Below are 19,200 nucleotides of genomic sequence, written 5' to 3'. Positions count from 1 at the left end.
TTGAGACAAATGCAAATACAAAAGTTATGGGATGTAGCAAAGCAGTTATGAGAGGGAAGTTCATAATAATAAATGCCTGCAAGAAGAAACAAGAAAAATCTCAAACAAAAAACCTGACTTTACACCTCAGGGAACTAGAAAAAGAAGAACAAACAAGATCCAAAGTTAATAGAAGGAAAGAAAGATTAGGACAGAAATAGAGATGAAAAAGATAATGGAAAATATCATTGAAACTAAAAGCTTATTTTTAGTTCTTTTTTGAAAAGCTAAATGAAAATGACAAACCTTTAGACAAACTAAGAAAAAAAAAGAACTCAAATATAAAATCAGAAATGTAAGAAGAGATATTACAACTTAAACCAGAAATACAAAAGATCACAGAACTATTAAGAATAATTATATGGAAACAAATTGGATAATCTAGAAGAAAACGATAAATACCTAGAAACATGCAACCTACCAAGACTGAATCATGAAGAAACAAAATCTGAACAGACCAACAATGAGAAAGGAGATTGAATCTATAAATAAAAGTCCCCCCAAAAAAAGCCCACAATCAGATGGTTTCTCTGGTGATTTCTACCAAAGAATTAATACCAATCCTTCTCAAACACTTAAAAAAATTTGAGACTACACCCCCAAATTATTTTACAAGGCCAGCATTACTTTGATACTAAAGACAGATAAGGACACTACAACAAAACTATAGACCAGTATCTGATGAATACAGATGCAAAATTTCTCCAGAAAATATTAGCAAACCAAATTCAACAGTACATTAAAAGGATCATACACCATAACCAAGGGGGATTTATCCCTGTGTTGCAAGGATGGTTCAGTGTGTGTGTATATGTTTAGTCGCTTAGTCATATCCGACTCTCTGCAATCCCATGGACTATAGCCCACCAGGCTCCTCTGTCCATGGAATTTCCCAGGCAACAATACTGGAGTGGGTTGCCATTTCCTTCTCTAGGGGATCTTCCTGACCTGGGGATCAAACCCACATCTCCTGCATCGGCAAGCAGATTTTTTACCACTGAGCCACCTGGGAAGCCCCGTTCAATATATACAAATCAATAAATATGATATACTACATTAATGAAAGATAAAAATCACATGATTACCCCAACAGGTGAAGAAAAAGCATTTGACAAAATTCAGCATCCATTCACGATAAAAATTCTCAACAAAATGGGTATAGAGCGCATGCATGTCAACATAATAAAGGCCATGTATGACAAGCCCACAGTTAACATCGGGGCCCAGAAAATGGACCACAGCCTTGTCTAACTCAGTGAAACTATGAGCTATGCCGTGTAGGGCCACCCAAGATGGACAGGTCATGGTGGACAGTTCTAACAAAACGTGGTCCACTGGAGAAGGGAATGGCAAACCACTCCAGTATTCTTGCCTTGAGAACCCCATGAACAGTGTGAAAAGGCAAAAAGATAGGACGCTGAAAGATAGGATATTCAGTGGTGAAAGCTTCCACTAACATCAGAAGACAAGAATGCATACTCTTGCTGCTTTTGTTCAACATAATGCTGAAAGTCCTAGCCAGCATAATTAGGCAAGAAAAAGAATCAAAGGCACACAAATCAGAAAGAAAGTAGTAAATTTATCTGTATTTGCAAATGACATAATATATTTAAGAAAACCTGAAAGGCCCTACCAAGTAACTGTTAGAACTCAATGAATTTAGTAAAGTTGAAGGATAAAAACTCAATATACAAAAATCTGTTGCATTTTTACATGTTAATAACAAACTATGAGAAAGAGAAATAAAATAATCCCATTTATAATTGCATCAAAAGAATAAAATACCTCAGAATAAATTTAAGGCAGTGAAAAACCTGTACACCAAAAGCTGTAAGACAATGATGAAAGAAATTGAAAACATAAATAAATAGAAAGATACTTCATGCTCATGGATTGAAAGAATAGCTGTTAAAATGTCTTTACCACCCATTGCAATCTACAGATTCAAGGCAATTTCTATCAAAGTTTCATGGCATTTTCCACGTAAAGAGAATGAAAAATCCAAAAATTTGTATGGAACCACAAAAAAGAACCTAAATAGCCAAAGCAGTCTTGAGGAAAATAAAAGAGCAAAGCAGGCGGCCTCATGTTGCCTGATTTCAAACTGTATTACAAAGGCACAGAAGTAAAAATGATGTGGTTTTGGCATAATGACAGATATACAGATGAACAGATCAGAGGGCCCATAAATAACCCTCACACATATGGGGAATTAATTTACAACAAAGGAGCTAAAAACATACAATAGGAAGAGTCTCTTCAGAAAATAGTATGGGAAAACTGCACAGCCACATTCAAAAGACTGAAACTGGACCATACATGAAAATCAATTCAAAATGGATTAAAAACTTACTGTAAGACCTGATACAATTATGTAAAGTTTAAAAATAAAATAAAATTTAAAAAAATAAATAAAATATGAGATTAAAAAAAAAAAAAAAAAAAGACCCGAAACCATGAAAATCCTAGAAGAAAACACAGGCGGTAAGGTCTGTGATATATCTTGCTGATGACTTTTTGAGTTGATACCAAACATAAAGGCAATAAAAAAAAAATAAAATGACTACATCAAATATAAAGCTCATGTACAGTGAACAAAACCATCAGGAAAATGAAAATGCAACCTATAGAATGGGAGAAAATATTTGCAAATCCTATATCTTGTAGGAGAATATCGAGATTTTGTAAAGAACTCAATAGAACCAACAATCTGAAAAATGGGCAGAAGATCAATTAGACATTTTACCAAAGAAGATATACCAGTGGCCAGCAGGTACACGAAAAGGTGGTGAATGTCACTAATCATCAGCGAAATGCAAATCAGAACCATGAGATATCACCTTGGTGATACCTTGGTGCAAATGTAAAATGGTGCAGAGAACAGATTGGTGGTTGCCATATGCAGGGGGTTAGGAAAAGTGGTCAAAAAGTACAAACTTCCAGTTATAAATTAGTCCTGCATGAGCTATGGGGATTACAGTGAACGATACTATATTTGTATATTTGAAAGTTGTGCAGCAGCATGGATAGACCTAGAGATGATCGTACTAAGTAAAGTAAATCAGACAGAGAAAAACAGATAGCATATGATGGCACTTATATGTGGAATCTAAAGGATGATACGAGTTAACTTTATTTGTAGAACAAATAGAATCACAGACAAAGAAAACAATTATCAAAGGGGAAAGGGAATAAATTAGTACGGAATTAACAGATACACACTACTATATATAAAATATATAAACAGCAGGGTCTTACTGTAAGCGCAGGGAAGAATATTCAGTATCTTGTAATTACCTATAATGGAAAAGAATATGAAAAAAGAAATATATATATATATATGAATCCCCTTGCTGTACACCTGAAACTAACACAACATTGTAAATCAACTGTATTTCAATTTTTTTTTAAGTTGCTAAGAGATTAAATCTTTTATTCTTGTGATGAAAACTTTTAAGATTTATAACTATGGTGATGAAAGTTAACTTACTGTGGTAATCAATTCACAGTATATACATATTTCAAAGAATCATGTTGTCCATCTCAAATTAATAAAATATTATATATCAATTGGATCTTAGAAATAAAAAATGAATAATAGCTACTAATTTCAGTATCTTTCATCACCATTCAACACAAACCAGCTAGTAATCAGCATCATCACTATATACCATTAATATATTAGAGAACTTAAACACAGTATTTTTATGTAGAATTGATACCATCCTGAGCTTTCCTGGTGGCTCAGTGGTAAAGAACCTGCCTGCCAACACAAGAGATGCAGGTTTGATCCCTGGGTCCAGAAGATCCCCTGGAGAAGGAAATGGCAACCCACTCCAGTTATTCTTGCCTGGGAAATTCAATGGACAGAGGAGCCTGGTGGGCCACAGTCCATAGGGTCACAAAGAGTCAGATAAGACTTAGTGACCAAAGAACAACAAAAAAAAAACCCATCTATCGTCTATCCCAGATCATGATTTCAAAAAGTCACTGAACATAAGTATCACATACAGGAGAAATCTTTTTTTTTTTTTTTTTTTCCTTAAGAAAAACTAGAGAACGGCAGGGACAACATAATAAGTTATCACACATCCAGTTGGAAATTAGTTAAAACAGAATATGTGATTTAGATAAGTAATCCAAAGAAAAATAATGGTGGGTATATTTGTTTATACACAGTCACCTTTTTTAAGAGAAAATAATGTTCTAATGGGCTTCCCTGGTAGCTCAGTTGGTAAAGAATCTGCCTGCATTGCTGGAAACCCCAGTTCAATTCCTGGGTCGGGAAAATCCCCTGGAGAAGGGATAGGCTACTCACTCCAATATTCTTGGGCTTCCCTGGTGGCTCAGCTGGTAAAGAATCCGCCTGCAATGCAGGAGACCTGAGTTTGATTCCTGGGTTGGAAAGATCCCCTGGAGAAGGGAACAGCTACCCACTCCAGTATTCTGGCCTAGAGAATTCCATGGACTGTATAGCCCATGGGGTCAGAAAGAGTCAGACACAGCTGAGCGACTTTCACTTTCACTTTACACAGCTTCCTTTTATATGAAGAGAAAACAGCAACAGTTCACTTGGGTGTAAAGAGAATAATGGATGTAAGGATTCTTGTGTCTCAGCTGCACCACTTTTGGCTAACGTCACTTTTTAAGCAAGTAAAATTATCATTTGAATTGACAGGCAAATCAGATAGATGGGATCTCTTCCTTTCAAAAAAGCCTAAAACCATGGTGAATTTCAGAAGACTTGAAGAATGTCTTGCCCATAGCAAATGATTTCATTTCTTTTATCTCAGACTTAATTGAGCCATCTCCTTTTCTCTTCACTTCAGCAGCGTCTAGCATATTATACTATATCAGAGTGCTGTTTTAACTTTGACTATGTCTTTCCTTATTTTGAAACATTTATCTTTTTCAAATGTTTCTGTCAGTTCTTTGGACCAACTTCAGACAAACCATGAAAAGTAGGACTAATAATGCAAAAAGGATTTTTATGGACATCTGTGGGAATTATCTTGGATTGGAAAATTGAAGTATTAATGCTAAAGAATTGCGATTAACTAAGTTAGAAATCCCTTAAAAATTGGCAGTGCTATTTTAGCAGGCAATGCATTGGTGAAGTAGAGATGATGGCTCTCCAAGTTCCCAGTGTACACAGTTGGAACTCAATAAATGTTTTCTTGTTGAACAAATGAGGGTGGTTTTGGTGGGAGGAGGTTTATGGTCACTATATTGTTGTTGGAGTCAGGAACATTTTGGAGTTACCTGTAATATTGGTGGCTCAGACCGTAAAGAATCCGCCTGCAGTGCAGGAGATCCAGGTTCGATCCCTAGGTTGGGAAGATCCCCTGGCGAAGGGAATGGCTACCCACTCCAGTATTTTTGCCTGGAGAATTCCAGGGATAGAGGAGCCTGGCAGGCTATACTCCATGGGGTCACAAAGAGCCAGACATGACTGAGCGCCTAATGCCTTCACATAATATTATAGCTACATATCAGCATATGATTAAGATAATCTGTAAACATTGGTATCTTGCTGGTTCAGTCCACTGAAACAGAGTATCTCAGATCTCAGATCAGTCGCTCAGTTGTGTCCGACTCTTTGCGACCCCGTGAATCGCAGCACACCAGGCCTCCCTGTCCATCACCAACTCCCCAAGTTCACTCAGACTCATGTCCATCGAGTCAGTGATGCCATCCAGCCATCTCATCCTCTTTCGTCCCCTTTTCCTCTTGCCCCCAATCCCTCCCAACATCAGAGTCTTTTCCAATGAGTCAACTCTTCGCATGAGGTGGCCAAAGTACTGGAGTTTCAGCTTTAGCATCATTCCTTCCAAAGAAATCTCAGGGCTGATCTCCTTCAGAATGGACTGGCTGGATCTCCTTGCAGTCCAAGGGACTCCCAAGACTCTTCTCCAACACCACAGTTCAAAAGCATCAATTCTTCGGCACTCAGCCTTCTTCACAGTCCAACTCTCACATCCATACATGACCACTGGAAAAACCATAGCCTTGACTAGACGGACCTTTGTTGGCAAAGTAATGTCTCTGCTTTTTGAATATGCTGTCTAGGTTGGTCATAACGTTCCTTCCAAGGAGTAAGCATCTTTTAATTTCATGGCTGCAGTCACCATCTGTAGTGATTTTGGAGCCCAGAAAAATAAAGTCTGACACTGTTTCCACTGTTTCCCCATCTATTTCCCATGAAGTGATGGGACCAGATGCCATGATCTTCGTTTCCTGAATGTTGAGCTTTAAGCCAACTTTTTCACTCTCCACTTTCACCTTCATCAAGAGGCTTTTTAGTTCCTCTTCACTTTCTGCCGTAAGGGTGGTGTTATCTGTATATCTGAGGTTATTGATATTTCTCCCGGCAATCTTGATTCTAGCTTGTGTTTCTTCCAGTCCAGCGTTTCTCATGATGTACTCTGCATATAAGTTAAACAAACAGGGTGACAATATACAGCCTTGACATACTCCTTTTCCTATTTGGAACCAGTCTGTTGTTCCATGTCCAGTTCTAACTGTTGCTTCCTGACCTGCATACAAATTTCTGAAGAGGCAGATCAGTTGGTCTGGTATTCCCATCTCTTTCAGATCAAAAAAGAAATCAAAATTTGCATAGAAATGAATGAAAATGAAAACACAATCACCCAAACCCTGTGGGACACTGTAAAAGCAGTCCTAAGGGGAAAGTTCATAGCAATACAGGCACACCTCAAGAAACAAGAAAAAAGTCAAATAAATAACCTAACTCTACACCTAAAGCAACTAGAAAAGGAAGAAATGAAGAACCCCAGGGTTACTAGAAGGAAAGAAATCTTAAAAATTAGGGCAGAAATAAATGCAAAAGAAACAAAAGAGACCATAGCAAAAATCAACAAAGCTAAAAGCTGGTTCTTTGAAAGGATAAATAAAATTGACAAACCATTAGCCAGACTCATCAAGAAACAAAGGGAGAAAAATCAAATCGATAAAATTAGAAATGACAATGGAGAGATCACAACAGACAACACAGAAATACAAAGGATCATAAGAGACTACTATCAACAATTATATGCCAAGAAAATGGACAACGTGGAAGAAATGGACAAATTCTTAGAAAAGTACAACTTTCCAAAACTGGACCAGGAAGAAATAGAAAATCTTAACAGACCCATCACAAGCACAGAAATTGAAACTGTAATCAGAAATCTTCCAGCAAACAAAAGCCCAGGTCCAGACAGCTTCACAGCTGAATTCTACCAAAAATTTAGAGAAGAGCTAACACCTATCCTACTCAAACTCTTCCAGAAAATTGCAGAGGAAGGTAAACTTCCAAACTCATTCTATGAGGCCACCATCACCCTAATACCAAAACCTGACAAAGATCCCACAAAAAAAGAAAACTACAGGCCAATATCACTGATGAACATAGATGCAAAAATCCTTAACAAAATTCTAGCAATCAGAATCCAACAACACATTAAAAAGATCATACACCATGACCAAGAGGGCTTTATCCCAGGGATGCAAGGATTCTTCAATATCCGCAAATCAATCAATGTAATACACCACATTAACAAATTGAAAAATAAAAACCATATGATTATCTCAATAGATGCAGAGAAAGCCTTTGACAAAATTCAACATCCATTTATGATAAAAACTCTCCAGAAAGCAGGAATAGAAGGAACATACCACAACATAATAAAAGCTATATATGACAAACCCACAGCAAACATTATCCTCAATGGTGAAAAATTGAAAGCGTTTCCTTTAAAGTCAGGAACAAGACAAGGGTGCCCACTTTCACCATTACTATTCAACATAGTTTTGGAAGTTTTGGCCACAGCAATCAGAGCAGAAAAAGAAATAAAAGGAATCCAAATTGGAAAAGAAGTAAAACTCTCACTGTTTGCAGATGACATGATCCTCTACATAGAAAACCCTAAAGACTCCACCAGAAAATTACTAGAACTAATCAATGATTATAGTAAAGTTGCAGGATATAAAATCAACACACAAAAATCCCTTGCATTCCTATACACTAATAATGAGAAAACAGAAAGAGAAATTAAGGAAACAATTCCATTCACCATTGCAACGGAAAGAATAAAATATATCTACCTAAAGAAACTAAAGACCTATACATAGAAAACTATAAAACACTGGTGAAAGAAATCAAAGAGGACACTAATAGATGGAGAAATATACCATGTTCATGGATTGGAAGAATCAATACAGTGAAAATGAGTATACTACCCAAAGCAATTTATAGATTCAATGCAATCCCTATCAGGCTACCAACAGTATTCTTCACAGAGCTAGAACAAATAATTTCACAATTTATATGGAAATACAAAAAACCTCGAATAGCCAAAGCTATCTTGAGAAAGAAGAATGGAACTGGAGGAATCAACCTACCTGACTTCAGGCTCTACTACAAAGCCACAGTCATCAGGACAGTATGGTACTGGCACAAAGACAGAAATATAGATCAATGGAACAAAATAGAAAGCCCACAGAATTTTCCACAGTTTATTGTGATCCACACACTCAAAGGCTTTGGCATAGTCAATAAAGCAGAAATAGATGTTTTTCTGGAACTCTCTTGCTTTTTCCATGATCCAGCAGATGTTGGCAATTTGATCTCTGGTTCCTCTGCCTTTTCTAAAACCAGCTTGACCATCTGGAAGTTCACGGTTCACATATTGCTGAAGCCTGGCTTGGAGAATTTTGAGCATTACTTTACTAGCGTGTGAGATGAGTGCAATTGTGTGGTAGTTTGAGCATTCTTTGGCATTGCCTTTCTTTGGGATTGGAATGAAAACTGACCTTTTCCAGTCCTGTGGCCACTGCTGAGAAATAGATTTAAGGGCCTAGATCTGATAGATAGAGTGCCTGATGAGCTATGGAATGAGGTTCGTGACATTGTACAGGACACAGGGATCAAGACCATTCCCATGGAAAAGAAATGCAAAAAAGCAAAATGGCTGTCTGGGGAGGCCTTACAAATAGCTGTGAAAAGAAGAGAAGCAAAAAGCAAAGGAGAAAAGGAAAGATATAAACATCTGAATTCAGAGTTCCAAAGAATAGCAAGAAGAGATAAGAAAGCCTTCTTCAGCGATCAATGCAAAGAAATAGAGGAAAACAACAGAATGGGAAAGACTAGAGATCTCTTCAAGAAAATCAGAGATGGGCTCGATAAAGGACAGAAATGGTATGGACCTAACAGAAGCAGAAGATATTAAGAAGAGATGGCAAGAATACACAGAAGAACAGTACAAAAAAGATCTTCACGACCCAGATAATCACGATGGTGTGATCATTGACCTAGAGCCAGACATCCTGGAATATGAAGTCAAGTGGGCCTTAGAAAGCATCACTACGAACAAACCTAGTGGAGGTGATAGAATTCCAGTTGAGCTATTCCAAAACAGAGTATACCAGTCAGCTATTGCTATGTAACAAAATAATCGCAAAATTCTCAAGGTACGTATTTGTCATTCATGCATCTGTTGGTTGACTGGAGTTGTGCTGGAGCTCAACTAGCACAACTCCTAGTTGTGGCTTGGGGTCAAGTCTGTTTGACGTGTCTCTCATCCTCCTTGGGTCAGCAAACCACTGGATCCTGTACTTCTTATGGCACATAAGCACAAGAAAGCAAGCCCAATCACCCAAGGACATTACAAGCTTCTGCTTATGTCATATCTGCTAAAATTCCATTGGCCAAAGCAGGGCATATGACCGTGTCCAAATTCCTGGGCCAGGGAAGCACGTGCCCTCTAACACTTGGTCACTTTACTTTGTATGCCCTAGCCAACTTCCTGGTCTTCCTGGAACAAGCCAATCATACTCTCCCCTCAGAGTCTCTGCATTTCCTATTCTCTCTGTCTGCACTCTTCCTTCAGTTAGCTACATGGCTGTAAGTCTTCTTTCTAATAACTACTTTAAGTCCCTAACACTTTAGCTCACCTGCCCCTTATTAATGAGGACTTCTTAGACTCCTCTTTCTGCAGAGTCTTCCTCACTGCCCTTCCCTGGCCCTCTTTTCTGAGGCCTGTATTCCTCTATAAGAATGTCTCCATGGAGACCAAGCTTTTTAGTTGTGTATTGCTATAATCTCAGTACTCAGAACCCAGGGTCCCCAACCTCCAGGATCTCATGCCTGATGATCTGAGGTGGAGCTGATGTAATAAGACTAGAAATAAAGTGCACAACAAATGTAATGTGCTTGAATCATGTAGAAACCATCGCCCCCACCCTGGTCTGTGGAAAAATTGTCCTCCATGAAATCGGTTGCTGGTGCCAAAAAGGTTGGTGACTGCTGCTCAGAGCAGTTGCCTGCCACATAGTTGGCTTTTGAGAAACATTTGAATTTATAAATAAATCTGTTTTGAATTTTTTTTAACATTTAAAATCTGACTCAGTGTTGAATAGTCCAGTGGCATTCCTTTAATTTCAGGTGTCATTCAGCTGTTTTCACTTTTCCAGTATAATCTGACAGAAAATATTAGGCTGTAAAAAACATTTTTCGGTGGTTGATTCACCTCTGCTCATGCATATATATAATTCTGATTTTGATTCTTAAAGGAGATTAGTTAAACCCAAAGGAGTTTCTGCTTACTGTGAAAATCTTAAGAACAGACTATATTTTACTTGTTTATGTTTACACCTAGGATGTAATAGGCCTTCAAAAACTGTTTCAATAGACACATTGATCACTGCCATGAAAATTTCCACTGAAACCAAGAAGCCAAGTTTACATTCCTACTCAGACACATACCTTTGAGACTCATAGATGACAGTTATGCCTGGTTGACATCATTAGGTTTATACTATTTTTTGATCCTTGAAGTAATTCAGGGAGAAGAATGTCAGTCACTTCATTGAACTGCACGTAAACCTTAATCACAGTCCAGTGGAGTTCCTAGAGCTCCAGCGTGAGGTAATTAAACTGTCAGAAATATTAACATAGCTGCTCATGAGTGTCTCTATTGGTACCGACTTATTCTGTAATGTGTACAGTCACTAAAGTTGACTTGATGCCATGAAAAATGCCTTATGTTCCCCAAATCAGCAAAATTTGTAATTGGTAATGGAACCAAGAGATGTGATCAACCCTGCAGCTGTCAGCATCCTGTTCCTTCTGGCGATCTTTCATTCATTCCATCTTTTTCAGATGATGGTAGTCTAAAAGCACAGGCAAGAAGAAACTACACATGCTGAATTTCATTCTTTGATTTTTAAAGGCATGGATATGAGCAAGTAGTTTGTGCGTGTGGATGGATAAATATTCTAACTTCCTTTTCCACCTTATGACCTGAATTCTTTAGCAATCATTTCCTGTCCTTAGTACTTCAAAGAGGTTTCCTATGGTATGTTACCAGGAGACTTACCGAATCAGAGAGGCTTTTTTCTCTCCCAGGTCCTTAGCCCTCCTTTCTAATAATGGTATACAGTCTCACATTCACCTTGCATATGATTTTATCTCAGTGGTGAGCATTGCCAATGATTCTTTCAGCTTCTGCTTTAAGAAAGAAAAGGTGAAAACTTGGTAATAAATGGAGGGTTATAATCAGAGATGAAATTCCAAGTGGCATACACCAAAGGAAATGAAAAGCATATTTAAGTCATTATATCACTGGCTCCCTTTTAAAGTCAGATGTGAACCTGAGGTTGTCCTTAAGTATGTCCATTATTGTTGATTTGCTGAAACAAGGTCTTGTTTTGAATGGAAGTGACAATGTACTGAACAAACAGAACTCAAAAACACGTTATTTTCACAGTTGGAAGATTGAATATTATGAAAAATGACTTTCAGAGACCTTCAAAGTTCAAAATAATTTTGTTTGCTCTTAAGAAATTTCTCCTTACTGCAAATGCTATTTGAGGTGTATTTCCTTGACATGAATAAAAAGTAGAGACACAGATCAACAAACACTACAAGGAGACTCCCATCCCCAGAAGACCATCCATGCCTAACCTCCTTTCCTTCCAAATCATCTTTCTCTTTTCACAGAAACAAATTCTCAAAAATTAAAAACAAGTTTTCCTTTGTAAGCCTCCAAAAACATAAGTATGAAGTAACCCCATGTAACAAAGGGGAAAGGAACATAACTTCTAGTATCTCGATACGTACAGTCCTTAAAATACCAATATTTCATTACCTTTATAGGTAACATGAAATTCTTATTTCTCCCTATTAAACTGGACTTCAAAGGTGCTTGAGTTTTGTTTGTGTTTTTTTGTTAAATGTCAAAGGAAAGAGTGGAAAAAATACATCAGTGTCTTCACTCCTTACTTTCATAAAGTGAATCCAAAACATCACATTCTTCTTTTGTGTTGAAGAGACACACTGCAAGGGTGCACTAATCCTTTTTTATTACAAAGAACAGCATTTCATATTTGTTAACGGGGCATAAGCAACTTATGGCAACTTTATCTTAACTTCTAAGCAGGTACACAGTTTTCTTTTCCAAAGATAATGATGTACACAAATATCTGCATGAAATTCTTCATCCCTTGAAGGAACTGCTCCCTAATTAGTAAGCTTGAGAGGTTATTTTTATTTCTGTTATTTATGAACAAGTGGCAAAGAATTTATGATGGATTTTAAAATGCTATCATGAACCTTTTCTCTAGTCTCACTGTCTTTTTCCTAAAGTGTAATTTGCCATTATTTGTGTTTGCTTTGATTTAGGCGAGGAAGACCTTCTCAGTCCTCCCCAGGACTCAAGCACAGGGTTAGAGGAAGTGATGGAGCAACTCAACAACTCCTTCCCTAGTTCCAGAGGTAAGTGCCATGACTTGGAAGTCACTCAGACTCACCGGAAGTAGACTACTCACTGCCATACACAACAGGCATGTGTAGTTTCCATGTTAACATAAACAAGTGCTGACAGAATGCCAACTTGGGATCATTGTGAGAAGAATTTCTTTTCAAATGTGAATTTCTGACTTAGAGTGTTTTCAATTCAAATAAGCTGTTTCCAGAAATAAGAATACTAACAACATTTATAAGGTGTCTTCCTTGCTTGGCACATTAGTCTGAAGAGTTAATGATGAGATAGCTTTTACTGTGGAGCAATTACTAAGTGAGATTTACAGATGAGGAAATTAATGCCTTGACAGTGCCTTTACCAGAGACATACAGCTACCACGTGATACATTAAAGTGCAGAATATGCCTAGTGTATAGTAGTGGTGGGCACTTGAGCTTCGAATCTGATGCCCTTTATGTATATTTTAAAACTGTATCTTACCCCTTCATTTAAATGTAAGTACAGTTAAATATATATGTACTAGTTTGTTATTTTTTTCACTTCCTTAGATAGAATACAATTTTCACAAAGAAAGGCATTCGTTTCTTGGACTATTTTTCTTGGTTCATTGCCCTAACATAAAACAAAGTCACTGACCCGCTCCCCCTTCAGTGAATAAAAAGAATGGCAGAGAGCATGTGGACAAGAGTCAATAATATTGTATTGCAAATCTGAAAATTGCTAAGAGTGAAAATCTTAGGAGTTCTCATTGCGAGAGAAAAACCTGTAACTTTGTATGGTGACAGATGGTACATAGACCTATTAGGGTGATCATTTCACAATGCATACAAATGTCAAATCACTAGGTTGTACACCTGATACTAATATAATGTCATATGTCAGTTATACTTCAATTAAAAAAAAAAAAACATAATGGTATCAGTCACCTGTGAGCAAGTAGAAGGAAATTCTAGAGAAGCCAAGGGGAGAAAGCACAAGGCTAGGTGGCCAATGATTGGCACCCCTAATGGGCAGCCAAGGAGGGAAGGGCAACAGACAATGGGGCTATTTGTTCCTCTCCATAAGGGCAATGAGGAGGGTGTTTGCAGTCCTATGTTTTTCCTATCTTTTGGTTCAGTGTCAGTTAACAATGGCCATTTCCCAGCTATTTGATGTGCGCATGAGCATTGTGCAATGCACATTAAAAACAATAACATTCTGATAGAGCGTTGCTAAGGAACTGTAAGGGGAAGCTAATTTTAAATGTCTGCACCAGCCATCTTTTCACTGCTGAGTGCCTCTGATGTGTTGATTTTAAGAGATAAAATTCTTGTGTCTTCCACCCACCTCCTTATCCCCCACCTGGCCAGCCTCTTCTCCATCCTGCCTTCACTGTCTCCCTAGATGCCCTGATTCATAACAGGAAGACTGCATGCTGGTCTGACCAAAATCAAATGCATTCACCTTTATCCTGCCTCCTGTCACTAGTGCCTACTATGCACCAGCAAAGGTGTTAGGGATGCAAAGGAGAAATGCCAAGTTCTTGCCTTCAAGGTGCTTATAGTCAGTTGGGGACACAGCCCTCCTAGACGTTCAGATCACCACACAATTAACGGGATTACTCCTATGATGGAGACATCTGCGCCATGAGAGAACCCTAGAAACACCCTTCAAGATAAACAGGAGGGCGTCAGCCTCAAGCAGAGCAAGGGTCTTCCTCAAGGTCACATAGCTCCTCATGGGCCCAGTGCTGTGGAGCCCAACTTTCACACACATTTCACTGACCCCTAGCTTTCTCTTGAAGGTCACAGACCTGCGTCTCATCCCAAGTCCTTGGCCTGAAAGCTTGTTTACTGATTCTGTGGGAAGTTAGTGGTCACCTCAGGCATTTCTTTCACATCCAAACCACTGGAGTAGATCCAAGGAGAGACTGGAGCAAGGTGCAGGGCTCTGCTTCCCCAGTGGCAGCCTTTTCATCCCCATACTAGGTCCCTGGCCGTCCTGATTATCTTAAAATGGGAGCTAGGCATCCCCCTCTTAAAGTCCTTGAGGCTAAACAGCGCAGGAGTGTGAAAGATCAGAAATACACCTCCTCTGATAGGGTATTTGGCAGTCAGCCTCTGATCTTACATTCACTTGTATGATGGTAATTTACTTGCATGGAAACCTGGGAAACTCTCTTCAGGCCGCCTGGTTAGTGTTTACTAAATTAGTGCTTATGGAAGCATTTCATCCCCTGAGTGCTAATTGGACTTCTCAAATACGGCATAAGCAGGCTTTGTCTGAAACCAATTCCATTAACCAAGTTTCTACTTACTCAACAGTACCCTGGTGGCCTGAGAGAATTCATTCATTGTCCTGAAGCAAACACAATCAAATCAACAAACAAACACAGAATAAGAGAGTAGATAAGGTGCTGGAAGAGCTGACTGGTCTTTCTGTGATGCGATGACCCTGACATTTTTTTGCTGTTGTTAATTCCTACCAAATTATACCTTATCATAGGCCCTTTATGATTTTGTACCCCATTGCAATGAGTAGGTTCTTTTTCCCACACTGCCAAACAGTTCTCATATACCAGCAAGTATATGCAGGAGATATGTGCTCCAGTTCAGCTCAGATTCTGACTCTTACCTACCTAGAGACAGGATCAAAGTCCACAGGTTAAGGTCTCAGTCCCACAAGACAGCCCCTCCTTTCCTCACTTCAGAATGCCAGTTTTAAGTCTGGGTTGTCCGCTGGGTTTCTGACCCACTGGCTAGACACTAGAGATTCCAACAACCCGCTCTTCGGGTCAATTAATTTGCCAGAGCAGCACACAGAACTCAGAGAAACATTTTCTTTACTAGATCATGGATATTGATAGAAAGATATAATCAGAAACAACCAGATGGAAGAGATGCATAGAGCAAGGCATGGGGAAAGGGGGTGGAGCTTCCATGCCCTCCCTGAGCTCACCACTCTCCCCACTTTGTCTCCACACATTCACCAGCCAGGAAGCTCTCCAAACCCTGTTCTTTCTGGTTTATGTGGAGGCTTCATTACATAGGTGTGACTGATTAAATCATAATTAAATTGGCCATTGGTGATTAAAGTTAACCTCCAGCCCCTCCCCTCTGGGCTCCCTAGTGGCTCAGTGGTAAAGAATCTGCTTGCAGTGCATGAGCCACAGGTTCAATTCCTGGGTTGGGAAGATCCCCTGGAGGACGGCATGGCAGCCCACTCCAGTATGCTTGCCTGGAGAATTCCATGGACAAAGGAGCCTGGCGGGCTAAAGTCCGTGGAGTTGCAAACAGTTGGACACAACTGAAGTGATTGAGCACGCAGGCATGCCCTCTTCTCTTCCTAGAGGTCAGGGGGTAGGACTCAAAGTTCCAACCTTCTCATCACTTGATTGGCTCCCCTGGCAACCAGCATCCATCCAAAAGTCACCTCAGTAGCACATAACAAAAGACACTTTGCTGCTGCTCACCACAGGAAATTCCAAGGGTTTTAAGAGTATTGTGCCTTCAAGAGGGACAAAGACTATATATTTCCTGTTATATGCCACAGTATGACACCTATCTGTCCATAAATTTAAATGGATAAAATGTCTTCTCATTGTAAAAAGGCTGATGATCGATGCACTCTAAAAAGTGGTTTTTCAAGCATCTAGATCCCAGACAGGTGGGAACCAGAAGGTTGATGATGCTGACTCCTAATTACCTCACCACCAACCAATCAATGAGCTTATCACACACACAAACCCCCTCCCTCACCCTGTCTTTATAAACCTTTCCCTGAAAGCCTTAGATGAATTCAGGTCTTTTAAGCACTAGTTATCCTGGACTCCTGGCTTGGCTCCCTGCAATAAAGCAATTCTTTTCTACTTCACCCCAAAAATTAAAAATTATAAAAGTGGATTTTTGGATACTTTATTTCTAACTAAAGGCATTTTTTTTTTATTTTCAAAGAATGATAATACATACATACACATACATATGTATGTGTGTGTGTGTGTGTGTGTGTATATATATATATATATATATAGTAGGATTTAGTGGGACTATATTAACAATTGGTAGATACATTGATATTAAGCCAAAAATCTTGAGATTCTTAACGTCTCAGGATTACAGACTATCCCAAATTGGAAGGGCCTTGAAAGATCATTTTAGCATCTTTGATGTTCAAAACCGTGGCTTTTGATCTTTTCTGATCATTATCCATAATAAGAGAAACATATTACATCTCAGACTGGGGTAAAGATACAAGTTATTTGTGAGTGTATGTACACACATATATGTATGTACCCACTGTGTATATACCACACATATATGTATACACTCACATATACACACAAAGATCAGAAACAAGTTTCATGACAATACTTTCTTTACTACATACAATTCACACTGTTTCTGTTTTATGTATTTAAAAATAAAATGCTGGTTGCAACCCACTATATTGATTTCTGATCCAGTGGTTTAAAAACACTGTTTCCTAGCAGTTGAAAACCTTCATACTGCTATCTCTGCTTCACTAATAACAAAGGAACTGGTGAATGACTCAACCAAGGGCTGGAAGCTGAAATAGTTTGTGCAGAATCAGGACTCAAACTCTAGGTTCTTTTAGTTCCACATACTGTGATCCATCAGAGAAGGCAATGGCACCCCACTCCAGTACTCTTGCCTGGAAAATCCCATGGGCAGAGGAGCCTGGTAGGCTGCAGTCCATGGGGTCGCTCAGAGTGGGACATGACTGAGCAACTTCACTTTCACTTCTCACTTTCATGCATTGGAGAAGGAAATGGCAACCCACTCTAGTGTTCTTGCCTGGAGAATCCCAGGGACAGGGGAGCCTGGTGGGCTGCTGTCTTTGGGGTCGCACAGAGTCGGACATAACTGAAGCGACTTAGCAGCAGCAGCAGCAGCACTGTGATCCATAATTGAGTACACTATTCCCTACACTTATGTTAAAGATCTGTTAAATGAAAATACAGGTACTATTATTTATTGAAAACAATCTGTGTAAGTGGATCCACGCAGTTCAGACCCATGTTGTTTAAAGGTCAACTGCAGTCTTTTATTAATAAAGAAACAAGTAAGATCCATGCATTGAAAAAATTAGAACAGACATACAAAATTAAATGTTGCATTTTCACCGGAAAAAAAAAAAATACTGCTCTAACTGATTTCAGCTTTCCTGACCCAGGTGAATATATATATATATATTTTAAATGATGTTTTAAAAGTTTCACCATGGAAGTTTCTGCCAAGACCTGGCTAGTGTCTTAGAGAACACTGGATTTTTCATCTAAGTCTGCCATCCACGTTCCCATTGGTGTATTACAAAAAGTGAAGTTCATGCTTGCTACAGCTGTCTTGGACAGCTGTTTGCATAACTTAAAACAGATGTCAGACCCAAAGGTCTGACATTTAGTGGAAAAGTGCTATTAAATACCACCTCATGGTTTCCTTAACCCTGCTAGGTAATTGCCCACAGAGGAAAAGACTTTTTAGTATTATGTTTTTCATAAATATAAAACATATAAACAGGGGAGTGTGTACTTTAAATTCACAACTTTTTTTGTTACACTTTCCCACAGTTTTGACTTAGCAGTAACTCTTCAGGTATCAGCTAATCTTCACCATTCCACTAGAAGTACCTGGATACCCAAAGGAGGGAAGAGCCTCGTTCAGTTGAGCTTCAGCTTTTATCTTGATGGCCTTGCTAAACTGTTCTACGAATTAATAAAGGGAGCTGCCTGCTCCTCCGCTTAGTGATCAGGTGATAGTCAGCACTACCCTGTCTCAGAATGGCTCTAAACTGCAGGGAGTTCACACTGAGCATGTATGCGTGTTTAGCTTTGCAATCCTATCTTTCCTGATGAATCTCTAGCTCTGGTTAGTTACTCACAACCACCAGAAGAGCTTGAGGGCCTTGGTGTATTCTAAACCTAGAATGTTAGCCAATTTGTAGTTAATCTATTTAATCTATCTATATAATCTCTCCCTGTGTGTATAAATGGAGGAGTTGAACTCTACTGTAATAAGAATCATTATCTATCATAAGATAATTTCTAAATCCCCACCATCATTCTATAGGAATGCTACCCGGTTAGAATGAACAATAAACATCATTTTAACATCAACTCTTGAAGCGATTTGTCCACACATCTCTGATCATTTAGCAGTCAAACAAAGAGCTTTTTTGATGCATGCACATTCATGAAAGAAAATGCTTCCCTAGTCAGGGTTTGTATTGGCCCCTGTAAAAATGAGGTGTCACTGTCCATATAGATTAATGATAGGATCCCAGATAAGCTCTTAGTGCAGTGACACAACTCAGGAAGTGGTCAGCACTGTTAGTCGGGTCTGTCTGCTGCCTGTATCATCTTTTACCTGCTGACATTATTTTTATCCCCAACAGCCCCATGC

General features: G+C 38.8%; 1 protein-coding gene across 15 annotated transcripts in view; it reads left to right on the top strand.

Moving 5' to 3' along the window:
* Positions 1-19,200, top strand: part of DMD (dystrophin) — a 2,656,945-nt gene that overhangs the window by 2,626,270 nt on the left and 11,475 nt on the right. For all 15 annotated transcript variants that reach the window (XM_027533579.1, XM_027533577.1, XM_027533571.1 and 12 more), the window contains one exon: positions 12,722-12,814. In XM_027533579.1, the coding sequence (XP_027389380.1) occupies positions 12,722-12,814 (93 nt within the window). The remainder of the gene's footprint in view (positions 1-12,721; positions 12,815-19,200) is intronic.

Source organism: Bos indicus x Bos taurus, chromosome X (genome assembly GCF_003369695.1).
Source record: "Bos indicus x Bos taurus breed Angus x Brahman F1 hybrid chromosome X, Bos_hybrid_MaternalHap_v2.0, whole genome shotgun sequence".
Classification (NCBI taxonomy): domain Eukaryota; kingdom Metazoa; phylum Chordata; class Mammalia; order Artiodactyla; family Bovidae; genus Bos; species Bos indicus x Bos taurus.
This window is presented reverse-complemented; position numbering and strand designations above follow the sequence as displayed.